This window comes from Calidris pugnax, unplaced genomic scaffold (genome assembly GCF_001431845.1).
Source record: "Calidris pugnax isolate Ruff unplaced genomic scaffold, ASM143184v1 scaffold19, whole genome shotgun sequence".
NCBI classification, from domain to species: Eukaryota; Metazoa; Chordata; class Aves; order Charadriiformes; family Scolopacidae; genus Calidris; species Calidris pugnax.
Genome location: NW_015090775.1, coordinates 2,547,822 through 2,568,160, shown reverse-complemented (window position 1 = coordinate 2,568,160; position 20,339 = coordinate 2,547,822). Strand labels below are relative to the sequence as shown.

Sequence of the window (20,339 nt, the reverse complement as noted above, 5' to 3'; positions counted from 1 at the left end):
GTGGCCCTTCAAACTTAAAAAAAAAAAAAAAAAAAGGAAAAAAAAAGCACCATATTTTGTTAAAGACAATGAATAAATAGCCTCATTCAAATCCACATACGCTGCTTTTGAGAATGTTACAAGATTTTTATTTATAAGAAAATTCTACTGTGTGTAACCAAAAATCATATCTAAAGAAAGTATAATGTTATATAATAATTCAATGAATGTTTAAAACATTGTTTTCACACAAATAAGCTAAAGTATGTTAATTTACTTCTTGGAATCAGGCTCTTTTTTTAATTAAAAAAAAAAAAATCACTACTGGTTAGCTTTATTTGTGGCTTTCCCAAAATCAGCTGGATTTCATGCTCTCTCTCTCTGCATCGAGGCTTCTCTAACTTCAGCAAGGAATTCAACTCTCATTACACGAGGGAGACATCTCCATCTCCCAGGGGTGATTCAGTGACATTCTCTTTACTAACTCTACTGTTCTTTCTAACTTAAGGCCTTCACCAAGTTAGGATACCTTAGAAACGTCCGATGTAATAAAACAGATTAAATTTGGTTTATTTTCCTTTTTTACCTTAAGGTATAGTTTTCATTTCGTACACAATCCAAACCTCCTGGAAAACGAGTCACATCTACATAAACGAACTGCATGATTTCATTTTGCTGGTTCTCAATGGGCAGCAGGGCACAGATGTGCACTGCTCCTTGCTCCCACATGACTTCAGTTCGTACCAGCACGAATGTGGAGGTGAGAAATGCTCACACGGGCTCTCAACGTAATGAGGGCAACCACTGTGAGAGCTTCCATGCCTCCTTCCAGCCGCCCAGCCATGCCACCAACCTCTGCTACCCCAGCACTGGCCTTTATCTTAATGAAAGCTTCTCACTCCATCAATTTGTAGGGACACCTGTTTTGCTTTATGGTTTGCAGACATTTACCAGGAACATATTTAGGAAAGAGCGACTTATTTCACATAGGACAAAACGTGCCTCAAACCATCTATCTAAGACATAAAAGTGCAGTGGCAGTAAGCTGCAGCTCATTGCTGCAAACTGCTGAAAGTGTTCCATTTCCCCAAAGGAAATATTATTAGACTGGAGTTCCCACTTCTTCATTTAGCCGTGTGTCATGATAGATCAATAAAAAGCCTTTTGCCATCTTCTTTAATTGTGTTCCTTTTGCCACCTTAACTTTTCCCTTGCAAAATCAGTTTACCGTTAGTATATTGGCAAAATCACCTAAAAAAACAGGTGGTTTTTTTTTTTTGTTTTGGTAATATTTGCATTCGTATTGAAAATCCTCTCAAAGTTCAAGACGGACAAAAACCACTGCAAGGTCTTTTAACAAAATTAACATGTTTCTCTGTATGAATTTTGTGTGTATAAACTACCTATTCAATGCCAAGAAACAATGACACCCGCAGAAGTAGTGATGGAAATTTTATATTTGGAATAATTGAAAAATTTTCATAATATAAACTTCTATACTTTTTGTAACACTTATAAACATTTTCACACATATTAAGATGTAAAATTTATTTTAATTTTAAAATGCCTGGTCATTGCATGCCATGGGTGCTAAAAGTCCTGCAAACCCATGAGTTAAAAAAGCTGCTTAGTAATGATAAAAAAAAATGAGACACAGGAAAATTTCACTCTTTTCTAAGAAACTCCATTCTGATCCCAACACGTCCATCGAGCCACAAAATAAATTCCACTTGTTTGGCCTAAGTCTTCAGAGGCAGGATTGCTGGTGGCAAAATAGCAACCGAAATCCAGCCCCTTCCATCAACCCACTCTCCTCCCACTCCCCCCACTATTTTTTCGATTCATGAGGGTTATATTGGTAGCATAAGAGATTCTATAAAAAGTCAGAGCACTGTGCTGATATTAATGTCCACAGAATCACAGAATGAATCACAGAATGATATGGGGTTGGAAGAGACCCGAGGTATGCTGCAAAACTTCATACCAAGACAAAAAGACATTATTTTGCAAAGATTTCTGCTAGATAACATCTATTATCATTAGGTTTATTTTGTTATTTATCTTCATCAAGAATAGCACGTAACTGTGCTCACTTACCCCTTCAATGAAGTTGTTACAATTTTGTTTCAAATAGGCTCTTTGAGAAGTTTCTAAATACTTCAAGGTGAAATCAAAACAAAACTGAAAATTAAATACATATATATTAGTATTCTTCAATTTTGCTATATATGAAAAGTAAAATTATTTTAGAATTATTAAAGTGCTTACCTTTCAATGTCTTGAAACCTTAATTTGATCCTTAGTCCATGATGTATACTGTTTATCTGATAAATACAGAAACTACTCTGTGTGGAATGCACTTCTATAATACAGGAGTTTTCTAATTAGATTCAAACTGTGGCCTATGCAGAATTATTTTTCTAGGATATAATGCTATAAATCAAATATTTTTTTTAGTGTAAGCGTAAATGAAATGCAAATTCTTTTATCATGCACATTTTAAAACTCCATTTTACCCTTCAATAATAATTATTTCTAATAGAGTCCATGGCTTGGACTCTCTGTCAGCTACATAAATCAGGAAAAGAATACAACTCTGCATTGTTAAGGCTGAATAGAACAACTCCCTATTGTTAAGACTGGATGGAACAAATCTATATTGTTAAACTGGGAATGAAGAGACACAAGTGGTACATCCAACCACCAAGAAAAAAATCTGAAAAAAAAAAAATAGAAAAGAAGAACACTTTTCACACTTAAAAATATATTGCAGGGTCTGAGAAGTCAGGTAGATACCTTTCGTTCAGGAGCCAAACAGTATCATAAACTGCGCAACAAGGTCTTCTGCTAGAAAAGAAACCCCCATGTCCCACTCAAAAATAGAGATGGGAAGAAAACTCCTTCCCATTTCACAAAACTACTTGTTTTTATTTTCCCCCTTTCCCACAACAGAAAACCCAATACGCTTTGAACAAGAGACAGAGAGAGAACATGCAAGTGAGCTGTGTCATACTATTCTATATTCTGATGTTGAGGGTACTAAGCTTGGGAGATCTAATTAAATTTCTTGGCATGCCAGTGTCCAAAACTGAGGACCAGAGGCCTGCTGCAGGGGACTCCTCCCAACCTCTCCTATCAGGGCAGCCCCATGCAAAGGATGAAGTATTCATCAGAGCATTGCCCGTTTCATCTCCTTGATGCGTTCCAGAACTACCCCACACAAAAGAATCACTCTTGCTCGAGGAAGCTATGTAGGTCATGAGAGGACCTAATTTAGGTTCCTGGTCTGAATAAAAAATACAGCTGATTAAAACCAGGGACTCACTGAAGTTTCCCAGATCCTGAAAGGAAGCCTTAATAGCCGTGCTTTTTGCTACTCTGAAGAATACATCTTTCTCTCTCAAAAAATCAGACATTTCAGTCAGCCCCAGCATTAATATAAGGTATGAGCTTTTGCTATCGTCTTATCTACCCACAGGAGCAATTGCACGGCTCTTAAATTAACTGTCTTCCACATTGGCCAGGGCTCCAGGAAATGAGCCCCAATTTTTCACCTCAAAGACCAGCTCTAGACATCGAAATTTTAACTAGGGAACGCTTCAGCACGAATGGTACATCTCCATTGCTGTGATAAACTAGTATTTTTCAGTGACTTTTTTTTTTTTTCAGTAACATCCCAACCTTAAAAAAAAAAAATCTTTCAAGTAAATAAACTCCATCATTTTCTTCTGATGGTACTTACACAGGGTGCCTCTGATGCCATGCTGTTATTTTATTACTACAAGGAAGGATTAAAAAAAAATTTCACAGAATTATCTATGGAGGCAAGTTCTGGCAGCAGAAGGACAATGAGGAGGGAAGCAAGGACAAGCTAATGGTGTTGATTCTGTATCACTTCTAGCTCCCTCTACTTCTTACCTAGTTCATACATATCATAACTTGCACTACATATCACCCAATATTCCATCATGCAGTGAGTTAAGCGTGTGACAAGGGAATACAATCTAAATAAATAACTTTCCTAGTGAAAACATAAGTCAGGAAAAGCCCTGTTTTAAAAAATCCTACTCCTGAAAGCATTCTCCATTCGAGCTCTAAGCTAATGAAACACTTGGTTAAGTTTTGTTATTCGCCATTCCTTTCTCATCTTGCAGAACATTGTCTTGCATATATTTGCTTTTAAAACTCAGTATTCAAGATTTTATCTGCTTCTAGAAAACTCCATCTTGGCAGTTATGCTAATTTTGACAGACCCTGCTAAAAAAAGACAAAACGTTTTAACTTATATAATTGATACAGTTTACATGTAAATAAAAAGTTACAAAAGTAATTTTACTTGCTGGCAAATCTATTAAAAAAGCAAAAAAGGGTCAAATCATTTTAATATAGAAAATACTTTGAGCATACTTGCTGAAAGCTGGAGAGGTGAACACACATCGCCCATGTGCCGTACAGGTCCGTGGTATAAAGTTACACACACTTCAAAATCTGACATACACAAATCGGTCACCAAAATCAGATTCTTCACTCTCACAGACTTCATCAGAAACACCAAACACGCCTTTTCTTAGACACACTACTTCTCCATCTACAATCACTTTAGGTGGCAGTCACATACATTACTGATTTGTTCCTGAGTCCTTTTCAGTCTTTGTAACTCGGGCGTATCGGTCACAATACTGAACCCTCTTCCTTTGCTTTCTTCAAAGTCTCTTTTGTATTTTACCTACAGAATAGAAAATACAGAAGAACAGGGTTGTTTTCATTTTCCACAATGTGCCTCTAGCAATGTAGCAATTCTTTTTTACTGTAAATAAAGCATTTGTGAAAGGCTTTCAGCCCTTAAAGGGGAAGCCTTCCTTCATCCACAAACAGAGATAGGCAGCAACTGGGCAAAATTCCCCAATATCCGAGCAACTGCCTTCTCCGGGGGTGCCATGGGCTCACCTCCATGCATACGAGAGAGATCACTGCAGGGAGATCACTCCCTCTCCATGGTCATTTAATTCTCAGAGCAGTAACCACAGAACTACGGATGCCAGCACAGCATCAAGCAAGCACTTATTTTCACAGGAAAAACCATAGCTTTAACTGTATCTGGAGTCTTCCAATAGGCAGCTTCACATTCCAGCTTCGCTTCGTGATGAGTCTACCATTCTCCTCCCCAGTTGAAACATAAATCACACATTTAAAAAAAATGCTGCATGAAAAGAGTATTCAGAGGACTGCAAAGTCAAACATTCATAAGTTAGGGAATGGCTGCCTACACAAGCTTAATTTGTCCCTCTTGCACGTATGCATTTGGATATTGTCTTTAATCAGGTCCTTATTTATTACCCTTCGACAGGCCCCCTGCTTTATTCTGTACACAGCAGAGATGGCTCCAGAGGTGGTTGCATCCTTTTTCGGACCAGACTATTCAAATCCTACCATCAAGGTAGGGATATTAGTTTCCTCGGGAGGTTTTTTTATAGCTCTCATCACAGTCATTAATCAATTTTCATAATGCACTCTGGAAAGCAGGAATGGTATTATCTGTACTTCTAGAGCAACCTGCAAACTGAGGTGAAAAAGGCTTAATTTCTAAAACCATATAGGGGTCTGAGGGTGTTCCCTGTCACATTCCTAACACTTGAATATGTTCAAATTATGGACTTAAGTTACTTGTACAAACACTCAGCACTTCTGTAAATCAGTCTTGGGGAATCTCAAGTTCAACATAAAGAAACAAGATGAAATCTGCAAAATCTTAACTCACTGTTGAGCAACAGACAGAACTCTGCAGCAAAGACAGAGTTGGGACCCATGTCTCCACAGATGAATTCAGCTACCTTACCCATAACAATTTCCTTTCACTTCCTATGCCCCCTGCTTTATTCACTATACACATCCAGATTTTGCAACACATGGGAGAGCAGTAATACAAAAGGCAGTATTCTCCTTCACCCAACTGATAACCAGAAAACATTCAGCTAACACACAAACATTTAGTTCAAGGCTGGCTGAGGCTTATTTCACCACTAAGCACTTAATACCATCATGGTGGTATACAGGAAAAAACACCCTAGATCACAAAAAGTAAAGTTTCACAAGGTGAGAGAATACAGTTTATCCTGCCCTTCCTAATCCTCTAAGTGTATGTTCATACCATCTGCGTTTTCTTTAAATGCAGCTGTAGTTCATATAGATATCACTGTATACTGTTCACAAACTGGCACATTATACAAATCCTTACGACACTGTAGGAGTAAATGACCACAGCAACAACCATTTTTCTGAGTTAACTGAAATTCACACACAAATTACTTCAGACAAGTATGTTCTTTTCATGCCACTCTCAGACTAAGGACACAGTGCTTCCACTCGGGCTTTTGAGGAAAGCATGGACTGGTGGCCCATGCCCTCCTGTTCATCTCCCCCAGGTTCAAGCCATTTCCTTCCATTTGACCACCATTATCAGGCATTGTCTCCCTCTGAGCTTCTAAACTAGTCTAGTCCACTTCTCCATGGCTTCTTGCTGTCACTTTACCCAAGTCACTTCAAATCCCTTCCTCAAATACACTTTTTTCATTGCCTATTACTTCTCTTTACTTCTACCAAACGGCTCTACATCTTCCCCCTGACTCACAGAGGCTTCCTTGATCATACTGGCTGGACATAATATTCCAGACTGTCTGGTGCTAAGAGGCCTTATAAGTACATGTGAACTTCATTTGAAGTCATACAAAACTTTACCAAGTTTGGACAGACTTCTATGGCCAAGGACACGTGCCTAATGCAAAAGACTTTCTTCCATCTCATAGAATCATCTAGGTTGGAAGGGACCTTAAAGATCATCTAGTCCAACCATCAACCTAACTCTGACAAAAAAATAAATAAGAAATAAGCAATAAAAAAATCACTAAACCATATTCCTGAGGACCATGTCAACCCGTCTTTTGAATACCACCAGGGATGGTGCCTGAACCACTTCCCTGGGCAGCCCATTCCAATGCTGGATAACCCTTTCCGTGAAGAAATTTTTACTAATATCTGGTCTAAACCTCCCCTGGCACAACTTGTCCTATCTCCTGTGACTTGGGAGACGAGACTGACCCCCGCTTCTCTACACCCCCCCCTTCAGGTAGTTATAGAGCGCGATAAGGTCTCCTCTCAGCCTCTTCTTCTTCAGACTGAACAACCCCAGCTCCCTCAGCCTCTCCTCATCAGACTTGTGCTCCAGACCCCTCACCAGCTCCGTTGCCCTTCTCTGGACCTGCTCCAGCCCCTCAATGTCTTTTTGTGGTAAGGGGCCCAAAACTGGACACAGGACTCGAGGTGAGGCCTCCAAGTGCAGGACCTGGCACTTGGCCTTATTGAACCTCATCCCATTGGTCTCAGCCCATCGATCCAGCCTGTCCAGATCCCTCTGCAAAGCCTCTCTACCCTCCAGCAGGTCGACACTGCCACCCAGCTTGGTGTCATCTGCGAACTTACTGAGGGTGCACTCGATCCCCTCGTCCAGATCATTGATAAAGATATTAAAGAGAACGGGTCCCAGTACCGAGCCCTGGGGGACACCACTCGTGACCGGCCACCAACAGGATTTGACTCCATTCACCATCACTCTCTGGGCCTGGGCCTCCAGCCAGTTTTTAACCCAGTGGAGAATATTCCCATCCAAGCCACAGGCAGCCAGTTTCTCCAGGAGGACACTGTGGGAGACTGTATCAAAGGCCTTGCTAAAGTCCAGGTAAAGCTTCAACTCCTTCAATCTCAGAAAGCTTCAACTCCTCAGCCCTAAATGCTAACACAACAGAGCCGGTCAACAACAACAAAAAAAACCCAAACCAAAAGTGCCAAGAATTTCAACTAAGAGAATAAAGTCTATCCTGCTCTCAGCCTTGGAAACAGCTGGGTATTTTGCATAAAAATTCCAAATTTGGCCTGAAGGCAGACAGCTGACATGGAAATGATCAGCCTTACTGCCTAAAGTTTACCAGAATTATGAGCGAGGGAACACATCGTGTAATGGGAAATGTGCTCAGCCCTGCCTATAAGAAAGATTACCTATTGTTAGAAAGAGCATTTCCTGTTACTAGTTCCAAATGTACCAGCCACTAACTTCAAATGACCTTTATTTGTCTTACAAAAGAACAGAAGAAGAAGAGAGGGAGGGAACTAGATAGTTTCAATTTCACATTATTTTAATCCTTCAGTCAGATAAGAAGGGCTCCTACTCGCTATTAATAAATCACTTCAGAGGAGTAAGGTTAACTATATCCTTTAGAGCAACAACTCTGAAATCATAAATAAGTAAATTATTTAAAATATTAGCAGAGTTAATATATGCATTATCAGACTTTGCTATCTAACTTCAAAATGCAGTTTTAAGTTATAAAAATCACAAAGAAATTTAATGTTTCATGAAGGCCACAGCTCAGTGAAATGTGGCCCACTAAAACTACTAGTTATTATAAGGGCAAAAGAACAAGACCCCGCATTTTCCAGAAAATGTCAGACAATAAAGATACCATCAGTAATTCAGAATTTGGATCCAAAAATGTCCTATTCAGTATCAAGAATGCATCTGAACGAAGATGGGAGAAAAAAACAACTGCTGACTGACCCCCAATTTTAGATAATTAAAAAATTCAATTTTTTCTTACCCATAAAACTTTTTGTTACTCCAAAGGCAAGGACTAAAATGCAATTTAGTAACTTTAAACCAACTAAAATGCAATTTAATGACTTTAAACCAATTTACAACATAAAAGAATATTCTGCGTAGGAGCTGTACATATCACTATGACTTAACTGCCTACTGGGTCTGGCTGAGATGGAGTTAACTTTCCCCACAGCAGCCCACAGAGCACTACGTTTGGTATTTCTAGCTCCAACAGTGTTGATAACACACCAACGTCCCGGCTATTGCTGAGCAGTGCTTGCACAGCATCGAGGAATTCTTGCCAACCCCACCCAAAGGTAGGGGTGAGTGAGAGGTTGGGAGGAGACACAGCAAGGAGAGCTGACCCAAACTGACCGAAGGGATATCCCATGTCATAAACCACCACACTCAGCAACAAAAGCTAGGGAGAGGGAGGCATTTGTCTTCTGAAGGAACCACTAACTGTACTGAGGCCCTACTTCCCAGGAAGTGGATGGACATCGCCTGCTGATGGGAAGTAGACAATAGATTTTTTTTTTTTTTTTTTTTTGCTTAGCTTCCATGCACGGCCTTTACTTTTTTTCCATTAAACTTGACCTACAAGGTTTTTTTTCACTGTATTTTCTCCCTCTGTCCTGCCAAGGAGGGAGAGTGAGAGCACGTCTTGGTGGGCACCCGGCAGCCTGCCGAGGTCAACCCACACCAAACTGGAAACCTTGAAATTTAGTTTTGAAATGGAAATGTCTATAACCCCTAATGACTCAATAATAAATGAGGTAATTTCCTACAAAGATGCTTTTTAACAACTCATCACCAGAATCCCAGCCAGTGGTTCATAATGCCTCCCTCTTGGCTCCAAAATTCAGTGCAGCCTCACAAACGCAGAGCGCCCTCGGTAGTGAGTGCCCTGAAAAATGGATCCTTTGAGAAACAATGTGTGGCATAAACATTAGAAATAAAACAGTAATAAATCACAATAAATGAAAAAGTTTTAAGTGAAAATACCTCACGAGAAGTAATTTTGCACAGACCCACAGTGAAAGGGCTAAGTGATCCAACAGATCTTCAACAAACCAAAATTCTCAAATTCATGGCATCGGCAAGATATCTCTGAGAGGCTCAAAGACAGGATTGTGTAAATCCATTCACTAGGTCAGCATGAAGCAGCCAAGAACAGAGGGTCCATCTTACTCTGTACATAAAATCTTGGAGAAAATGCTGCACCTTTGGGTTTTTTTGTATACTTGGTACTTGGCAGCAAAGACACCTATTAGTAAAACAAGATTAATTTTTCCTGAGAAAAATACACTGAAAATATCAACAGAGCCTAAAAGATTGATTATTCTTGTGGGTTTTTTGGCACCTGCCCTTAGTCCAGACTCATTTGTAATAACAGAAGCACGTATCGGTTGGACAAATACAGGAATCCAAGAACACCAAATAAACAGAAATCAGAGCAAGAATTCAGCGTGACAGATCCTCGTGCTCTTCTCATCACTGGAGAGCTGTGAATAATGCCAACTTCATGAACACTCTTCATTCCATCTCTACCTCAAAAAGTCACTCAGCCTCTACAAAGCGAAGATTAAATCCCCAAAAGCTAAGCCAATATCAAAGCTGGTTTCATGTACAGTCCCTTCTCCACTTCCCTGTACAGACCAGGTAACTATGCCAACAACCTGCTTCCAAAATATCACCTTTCCTTGCTCTCACACAGACTCTGTGCATGATCAATGCCTAATGTCCAAGCAAGGAAGGAGTACGCAGAGAGAGAACGGGACCCCTCACACCATGTTTGCCGAGAGGAATGTTCACAGACCTACAGTCTTTACCACACCCTGAATATTTATGAATTTGTTTCAGTATGTCATTTTTGAGGTTTGCCCAGAGCCATCTGCTCCTTCTGTGCCCAGCACACACAACTCTTTCCCAAAGGTCACCATCTGCTAATGCACTGGTTTTTACAGACTGGCAAGAAATCCTCTCCCACAGTACAGGTCTTTCAGGTGCATCTTGGCAAAGATGCTTTTGTTTGGATCCACTTCTTCCATAGAGCACCTATGTCAGTTGATTTTGCCTTGATTTATCTTGCTTCTTGTAAACTTAGCAAGACAGAGAAAAAATTTACTGTGCAATTTAGGGCTTTATGAGCATGGCTAAAAAAAAAAAAAAAAAGTGTTTACAGGTAAATCAAACATAAAGAACAATTCATTATTAAACTCAATAAGACTTCCTTTAAGTTGACTAATCCCTCTTACAAAGGATCCCCAACATTATCCTACCTTACAAAGCCAGGTTACAGTCTTCATGGCATAGCCTGTCTCCTAACACTGCCCACAGCTCTAAATCCCATCCATCTTCTGCTTGTATTAGAGGTTCATTTAAGTACCACCATTTCATTTAAGTACTGCCCAGTGGCAGTAAAACATGGTCCTCCTACTGTCACTCAATTAGAACTACTGTCCACAGTAAATCTAAAGGGACATCTAGAACACAGGAACTGGGAACAGCCGTCAGGGCAGACTAAACTGTCCTCAGGTTTTTATATGGACTAGAAGCTACAGGTTGGCCATTCCTTAGGGAAGTCAAGGAGTTATGGAATCCAAAAAGGCCCTCGATGAAGAGTGTTGATGGAACGAGGGACTACAGGGTTAAAGATTTCACCCCCTTAGTTTTACTGTTCTGAGTCAGCTAAAGGAATCTGTGTTTAAAAAAAAAACAAAAACAAAACAAACAAAAAAAAACCCCACCTGTAGGGACTAAAATAAAGCAAAACAAAAATTCCCCGAGAATCCATTTTGTGACTACAGGGTTAAAGATTTCACCCCCTTAGATTTACTGTTCTGAATCAGCTAAAGGAATCTGTGTTAAAAGAAAAAAAAACCTGTAGGGACTAAAATAAAGCAAACCAAAAATTCCCCAAGACTCCATTTTGTAATTTTTTCAGTTTTTACAATGCACAGTCATATTTTAGAATTTTTTCCTTTTAACTTAGTGAAAAAGCCATTTCCAGAACTCACAGCTCTGAAGCTTTCATCATAATAGCTGAAACTTTCTGAGAGAAGAAAGTTTCTCATTTAAAGATGTTTTAAATCTGAAAAGGCCAGCACTCCAACACTAAATAAAACATTTTCAAATGTACTGAGTTAAAAGGTTCAAGTGCCATCAGTAACATTAAATATACTGTCTTTCTATATAGACCCTTCAAACATTGGGCAAGTCTGTCTGTGCAACCCTGTAGAGTACATCTGAGCAAGTCTCCGACCATCTGCAAATCTCTGCACTGTAATTCCCTGAGGACCTTCACAGTTCTGCCAGGGAACTACTTCTAACAAATAAAAATCTTGGAATCCACGACAGAAGAGTTAAAATGTTGGATGGGTGCAAATTAAAATGTATAAATAGTAACTCTGGAGATAATGTCTCTGTAATGTGGTCTCTTTATACTGAGGATAGTGAGAGTGGTTCACAGAAAAAAATCACAGGCAAAAGCGTTCCAGACCCCGGGATGTGCAGGGACAGGAAATTGGAGGCAGTGAGAGATCAACAATTTCAGAATGAGAAAAAGATGGAGTCCTCCATTTGGATGTATCACAACAGCATGTGAACAGTAGCTGGGATCCAAGTAAAATGATGACTGAATAGAGGGCGATCCAAGACTGCTTCAACGGGCTGACATCCAAACAAGTCACCGAGGCTCCACTCCATCAAAAGTTATTGCCACTGAAACTACTGAGGTGCTTCCGCTCAAGAAATTATTTTTATGTCACTAAATATGCTGCTCAAGTGCCTCGCACCTTGTTTTGCTGTTGGGCAAAGTGGAGGTCAGTCATATCCTTTTCTATTCAAACAGCACTAATATTCTTCAAAGCCCACGTGCCCAGAGAAGGCTACATAAAGAACGAGCCAGGGGCAGATTAAGCTGTTTTGCCCCCATTTTCACCAGCAATTATCATCCGTTTAATTTGTGAAAGAAACTTTACATCAACATTTTAGAAGCAGTAAACAAATCCCGTGCAGAACTGCAACCAAGGAAAGATGAAGTTGCAACCTCATGTCATTTCAGAGAAATACTGTCACATCTTCTGTCCACTCTATCACTTGGTATATTCTGTGTTTGAACTAGTTTATCTCCAAGGGACAGAAGTCTGAGGATGTGAAGGATTTCTTACTCTGCTACAATACAAATAGATCTGCCTTTACCATATCTCATCTCCAGGCAGAAAATGTAAGATTTATATACATATATATAATCTAAATGCAACCTGATATTTTACCACAAATTTTAATAAAATCCTCAAAAATGAAACTAGTGACAGCAAACTCCTCCAAAGAGGATAATTATCAGACATAGAGTGGGTACAGGGGGAAAAAAGAAAATTTCAACTAACTAAACAAATAAACCTCAATATTTAAATGCTCTCCAAGGTGGACAGAAAATGTGTAACTGCTGGTTGGCTACGGCACCAAGAGCGAGCTCGTAAGTCCTGCTGAGAGGCAGGATATGTCAGCTTGGGCTCCGTGCCACACAAACCATGGTCCTGCAGCCTTTAGTTGGCTCCTAGTACTAGAAGAGCTCGGAGGCATCTGCCCGCTATGTACCAGAAAGTTATAACCCAAAAATGCCCATAGAATGCCCATAAAAAACCCATAGAAAAGACAGGCAGCAACAACAACCGTTCTGGGGAGGAAAATCAAAAAGGAGGAAAAAAACCAAACACTAAGTCCTGCCCTCCCTCCTCCCCCCAGAAAAACACCAATAACCCACCTAATAAATCTTTCATATAACACAAGGACCATATTAGTCCAAAGAGAGCAGAAAAATTCAAAAAGCCACGCCAAAAACTGAACTAAAACATATAGCATGAGATGGAAAGAAGATCGACTTCAGAAAACCATATAGAGCAAGGGTGCAAGTTGTAGTCACGTAATGCAAAAGGTAACCAAAACTAATACTATCAGGCAGCAGAAACCAGTAAATGACACACAGTGAGGGAGGAGGGGGAAAGTCTGTAAAACTTCCATGAACAACTGCCAAAAAATCAGGGAACATTCGCTGCTCTAACAGAAGAAAGGGGCTGAAATAGGTCCGACTGAGAGCAACCAGAATGCAGCCTGGAACAAAGTGCAGAGGAAATAGATCTGAAAAAAATCTAGATGCAAGCAAAGCAAGCGTGCAGGCACACACACATTACAGAAAATGATGAGATGTGATGGCAATTACAGCTTCTGGCCTCTGCTAACAGCTTAGCAAACTCAGGGTGTCTCATGTCTGTCACCCAGGTGCCACGTAGCTGGCACCTTATACACCACTTGCATAGTAACCTATCCTCATGTCCTGTTCTCCTGCAGCTTCTCTTATACATTTCCTTGATAAGGACATGCCATCTCTTATTCTATGGAGTTAACATACCATTTGCCTTTATGTGCTCTCATGGAAGCTCCTTACAACTGTTTATTCTGTCATTTATTGGTTATTTCTTAGAAACTAATTTATCAAGTGGGAGCCTGCAGTACACCCCTAGTTGCAAAATCCATACCTGTTGTACACGCTCTGTGCCCCCTTTGCCATATTAGTTATAGATGCCTCACACAGTCCATTCCTCTGCCTCTGTATAGGGTTTTATCTTCATTACTGAGTGAAAGAAAGATAACTTGGAGGGCAGAAAAAATTTAAGGATTTCAGAATCTGCTTACAGTTAAATGGGCAAGATGGGTAGTTCCTCTCCCCTGCCCTTCAGTATGTAGGCATCATCCTGTAGATACAAACCTAATATTTACATCATCAGCCTCTCAATTATCATGACAACAAGCAGCGTGAAACTGTTAGAAACACAGAAAAGTCATACAACTCCAAAACTGCAGCCACATGAACTGAGATCAGAAGATGCCAAAGGCCACCAGTAAAATCAGTGTTGCAACCTGGTTCTGACTGTCTTTTCTGCATCCACTCTGATGCTTGAATCATCTGTTTCCAATATATTGTTTCCAATACCTCCAAATTGTTTGCCTCTACACCTAGAAAACACTTAGATGGGTAATCTACCTCATTCACAACGAGAACGTGGGCTCATCACCCCAGAGTCCCTGGCTCAAGCCCACACTTCCCTGTGCACACTGGGAATTGGACCACAGTCCTGCTGCAACTTAGGGTGAAAGAGACATAGGTTGTCCTAGACTCCTGAAGCTACAAGACACAAGGGATACGTATCAAAAAAATCTTAGCCACATGCTCACGGGAAAGCACTACAGTAAGAACATGGTATTTTAGTACCTTGGGAATAGTTTTACAGTGTTGATGGTAACAGGGAAATCAGGTCACTCCATTTATCAGTTATCTGGGTGATAAAAACACATCCAGTCCCCTCATCCCATCAAAAACATTTGTTGCTCAGACTCTCACTAAGATCAGGTAATTAAATCATCCTCCAAGCCTGGCCTTCAATGTTAGGGTCTTCTTTGGGAGCCTCAGCTAAAGCTTGTTACAGTTAATAGGAAAATTCTGAGCAAGTTCAGTTTATCCTTTAATAAAGCCGTTATCCCAGGAACTCCTCAGATGGTGATAAGTGGCCAGGAACAGTGGGCTCATCGGACAAAAAGCAGATGTCTCTAATACAGACATCTACACACAACCTCATCAACCAACTTGCTTTTACAGTGAGTGGAGAGAAACAGGTAACAACTCAGCTCACCCTGAAGAAGGTATTTTAAACATCTTAAAAATACCTTAAAATGTAAAAATACATCTTAAAAATACTTAAAACATCTTTAGGTATGTTAAAAAGACATCTAAAGCCAGGTGAAATGAACTCTATCCAGAGCTCCAATGGTCCCCATCATGTTGTCTGTACATCTGCTGTCATACTGTATTTTTGTGAGGTGCTTCAAAATAAATTCATGACCAGTTTCCAAAATCTTCAGAACTCTAGATGCCAGTACTGAGTTTGGTGTGGGATCAGTTTTCAGACACAGAAACTACCAGCTGCATATAGCACAGTGCTTTTTAAGTTGAGCTGAAGCACCAGGTTTTTCTCCAAATTGTGCCTGTAGAGCAATATGTAAATCCAAACTAAAAGAGTGGTTATTTATGATGTGGAGAGGAACCAGAAGGGCAAGGTACCCTTTAAATATATCCATTATTCATTCCTACTGAATACACATGACTTCTGCTTCAAACAGTGAGGGATATGTTGTGAGAGATGCCCTTCTAATAAAAACAAGGCAGGAATGCTAGTACCAGAAGGTTCCCTGCAGGCTAAAAAGTGACAGTTGGCTGGGCTAGGATCAGAGCAAAAAGTGGGGTGTAGCAGCAGGGCCTGCTTACACACAGAAAAAATGTGGAAAGAAAAGAAGGGTCCACAAATTAGAGAAATTATTCCAGATATGAATTGAAAACTTTAAAAAACAAACAAACAAACAAACAAAACGCACCAAAAAACTGTTTCAGAAAAGGAAGGCCAGGCATCCTGAAGGAGCAGACAGGGGCAGTATATTGCATTTCTTATCAGAGATGTTAGCTAATAACAATGAGCAGGAAAGGAGGGAAGGGAAGAGAAAGAGAACAGTTACAAATCACCCCAGCTGTAAAAACTGCACCCTTTGTTAAATGGCAATTAGTGGAGAGAAAGTGGGAATTTAACGAAGGTTCTTTGTTATTTAAATGCTATCTTGTGCTGCTTTTTCAAAACTTCCTTAGAGATGTATAATAAAACCAATTATTTTTCAGCTCCAAGCAATAAAGACCACAGGCTTGGGTTTGGGGGTTTTTTCCCCTTTAGTGACCGGGGAAACTAGGAAAGAGCCCATTGACTTATAAAAGACAAGAATGACATTCCTAAATCTGTACATATCCTACCTTCTAATTGCTTTTAGGTTATGAAAACCTCTACACAGATGAGCTTTATCATTACTGTAAAGCCTTCTACTTGTGAAACAAAGTAGATTGATGAAAATAACTTTGTCATAACTTTCAATATTGGTGGGTTGGGTTTTTTTTGTTTTATTATTTTTTTTCCTTTGCCACTTCTAATAATCAGAAACTTACACCTCCCAAGACAACCTAATCTTTTTATTTTAGGGGAGGGAGTGTTATTTGTATGCAAGAAGACAGGAAGACTGGCACACAATGTTAAAAAAAAACTGAGAGATGCTAATTTTCTCAGATATGAAATGGTTTGCATATTTTTTTAGAGATTTGTTTATCTGGAAGGGAGAAGGCTGAGCCTACATTCAGCCAGCACGCTACCCCCTTTTTAATATCTCAGGAAATACCATATTCTACAAGTGAGATGCAACAGGGATGTTGGTCTGTGCTGTTCAATTCGCCTGTGCAGGAGTTCTATTCCAATGAAGGCCAATACTGCTTCTGCAAGTAATACAACCAGCCTCCACAAATCAAAAAGGCTGAAAAAAAGATCCATTTAAATGAACCGAAATGTTCATTAATTGCAGAGAATTTCATCCAAAGCCCAGAGGGCCCTCATGCACTGGCATAAGGGAAAAATGCACAACTTCTGGCAATTGCATAATGTGCTTTCCAATGTACTTATTTGAATGACAGAGATTAGACACAAACTTCCCAGATTCCAAAGAACGATTGGCCTTTCCCTTGGTAATTTTTAAGATTTTTGGCTGCAGGGAAACACAGTTACTTGCTGCAGTAAGTTTGATCGTTGGGTCTACTGTCAACTTCAATGCATGCTCACATATTTTGAGAAGAGGTAAATATTGCAAAATTAGCTTTAATATAGTACAGAAAAGAAGTCTGAAGGCAAACACAGTCTTTCACAATGGAAAAGCCCCCAAAAGCAACATCCTTGTCACTCCAGGCAACTTCCTCTGGAAAGCACATCTGAATCATTATGCCTTGTTGCTGAAACAGGCCAAATAAGAGTGATTCTAGGCAGGCACTTGAGGGGCAGTATTTCCACCAAGATACTGTTTTTATGTTATTTTCCTATCACAAAGCTTAAACTCACATTGTAAGCCCTGCCTGCTGGAAAGATAATCTGGAGTATTTTCCAAAGGATGGGAAGTTTTGAAGGGAGGCCATTCTGATGTTGGGTTGTTGTTTTTTTCCTGAAAGATCTCCTGCTGCTGAACTGGTCTGCGTGTGCTGTAATGGGACTGTGTCCAGCACCCTGTAACCAGCAGGAACATGGACCTCTAGAAACCCAGCTTCCACTAGAGCCAGTGTTTTAAGGGGACCATTCTGCATGATGGCCTCAGCAGTAAGGCAGGCATTGGTAGAGAGGATAGTGAAGCTCAAATCCTGCCAAATGAAGGATGACTTACACTTTTCTTCCGACACTTTCAGAATTGTTTGGAACAGGTACATAATGTAAGAGAAGACGATGGTGAGCAAAGGAATAAAGGCACCATACGCCCAGCACAAGACAGAGGACTCCAAGAAGAGAGTCCAACACTGCCACAATCACTGTCAGAGCACAGCACAGGAAAGGAGCCATAAGGAATGAACAGGTAGAGATATACCATACACACAGCATTCCGGACAGCTATCTGTCACACTGCTGAATATCTCATCTGTTTACACCCTCCTCCTGGCTCTTACAGACAGAATAAAAGCTCTTTTCAGGCAGATACTGGGTTGGGGGTGGGGGGGAGGTATGTTCATAGAATCATAGAATCATTGAGGTTGGAAGAGACCCTTGGGATCATCGAGTCCAACCATCTACCCTACTCTACAAAGTCCTCCCCTACACCATGTCCCTCAGCACTGCATCTAAACGGCCCTTAAACACAGCCAGGGATGGGGACTCCCCCCCCTCCCTGGGCAGCCTGTTCCAATGCCCTATCACTCTTTTGGTGAAAAATTCTTTCCTAATGTTCAATCTAACCCTCCCCTGTTGGAGCTTGAAGCCATTCCCTCTTGTTCTGTCACTAATTACCTGGGAGAAGAGACCAGCACCAACCTCTCTACAGTGTCCTTTCACGAAGTTGTAGAGAGTGATGAGGTCTCCCCTCAGCCTCCTCTTCCTCACACTAAACAGCCCCAGCTCCCTCAGCCGCTCCTCATACGATTTGTTTTCCAGCCCCCTCACCAGCTTCGTTGCCCTCCTCTGCACTCGCTCCAGCACCTCGAGATCTCTCTTGTATTGAGGTGCCCAAAACTGGACACAATACTCCAGGTGTGGCCTCACCAGTGCTGAGTACAGGGGCACAATCACCTCCCTGCTTCTGTTGAATGTTGAATTTGTGCAGCTCCTAGCACAGCGTGCTGGGACTTGAGCCACCAGATACCCCAGCAATTTGGGTATTTGCTGAGAGGTAACACGGCAGCAGTTGTTCTCTCTGCCAGAATTCAACCAGGGTGTTCAGACAGACACCTACACTCAGTCACCCCCAGCACCCAGGGGTTCACATTAGTACCATTCAAGGTATTCGGAGTCTACAAAACAGCAGGCACAATCACCTCCCTGCTTCTGTTGAATGTTGAATTTGTGCAGCTCCTAGCACAGCACACTAGATACCCCAGCAATTTGGGTATTTGCCGAGAGGTGACACGGCAGCAGTTGTTCTCTCTGCCAGAATTCAACCAGGGTGTTCAGACAGACACCTACACTCAGTCACCCTCAGCACCCAGGGGTTCACATCAGTACCATTCAAGGTATTCGGAGCCTACAAACCAGCAGGGTCCAGGAAATGGGCTACAAAGGCAGAGGAAGGGAAGAGAGGAGGCAGAGCAGGACTGGCAGCGGCTGAGTGAGGAGTTACACTCCATCCCCTGACCCAGCCCTGCGTCAATATGGTGTGTTAACGCTCCTCGTATCAATACTGACACAGGCACTGCCTATACCAGACTTTTGAAATGTGTGAGAAGCAGACATTGGAACAGCTCGTCTGTCACCGTGCACATGGTGCGGCTCATCCCAGCATACGGCACTGCCACCAGGAGCAGAGCCCAGACGCAGTTTGCACCAGAGGAAAAAAAATATATATATATTTTTGGTTGGCTTAGTCTAGCTCCTGCCACTCGAAGGAAACTGTGCACGGTGTGTGCGCTATTGTGTCCTCAGTCTGTGATCATGTCAGTCCCAACTCCCACTGTCACATCCCTAACAGCTTCAGTCCAGATTTGGCCCTCAAATCAACCAGACATCGGACGGCAAGCCACAGGCTGCTGCATCCAAAACACCTTGTTCTTCAAGGTGGTTTCTTCCTTGTTTCCTGCACAACAGTAGAATCACAGAATCTTCATGATTAGAAGGGACCTTTGAGATCATCGAGTCCAACCACAGAAAAAAAAAAAAGCAAACACCCCACAAACAGACAACCCAACGGTGTCCTCAGTCTGTGATCATGTCAGTCCCAACTCCCACTGTCACATCCCTAACAGCTTCAGTCCAGATTTGGCCCTCAAATCAACCAGACATCGGACGGCAAGCCACAGGCTGCTGCATCCAAAACACCTTGTTCTTCAAGGTGGTTTCTTCCTTGTTTCCTGCACAACAGTAGAATCACAGAATCTTCATGATTAGAAGGGACCTTTGAGATCATCGAGTCCAACCACACAAAGAAAAAAAAAGCAAACACCCCACAGACAGACACAACCCAACAATCTCAGGCACTGGAGCATGCCCTGAAGTGCCACATCTACACATTTCTTAAATACCTCCAGGCATGGTGACTCCACCACCTCCCTGGGCAGGCTGTTCCAGTGCCTGACCACCCTCTCAGGAGAGTCATGCTTCCT

The 20,339-nt window shown here is 41.2% G+C and overlaps 1 protein-coding gene across 1 annotated transcript in view; it reads right to left on the bottom strand.

Annotated features, from left to right (window-relative positions):
• The window catches only part of NEBL (nebulette), a 283,351-nt gene that overhangs the window by 144,497 nt on the left and 118,515 nt on the right, over positions 1-20,339 (bottom strand). The window contains exon 4 of the mRNA XM_014946207.1: positions 4,598-4,705. Coding sequence (XP_014801693.1) covers positions 4,598-4,705 — 108 coding nt within the window. The remainder of the gene's footprint in view (positions 1-4,597; positions 4,706-20,339) is intronic.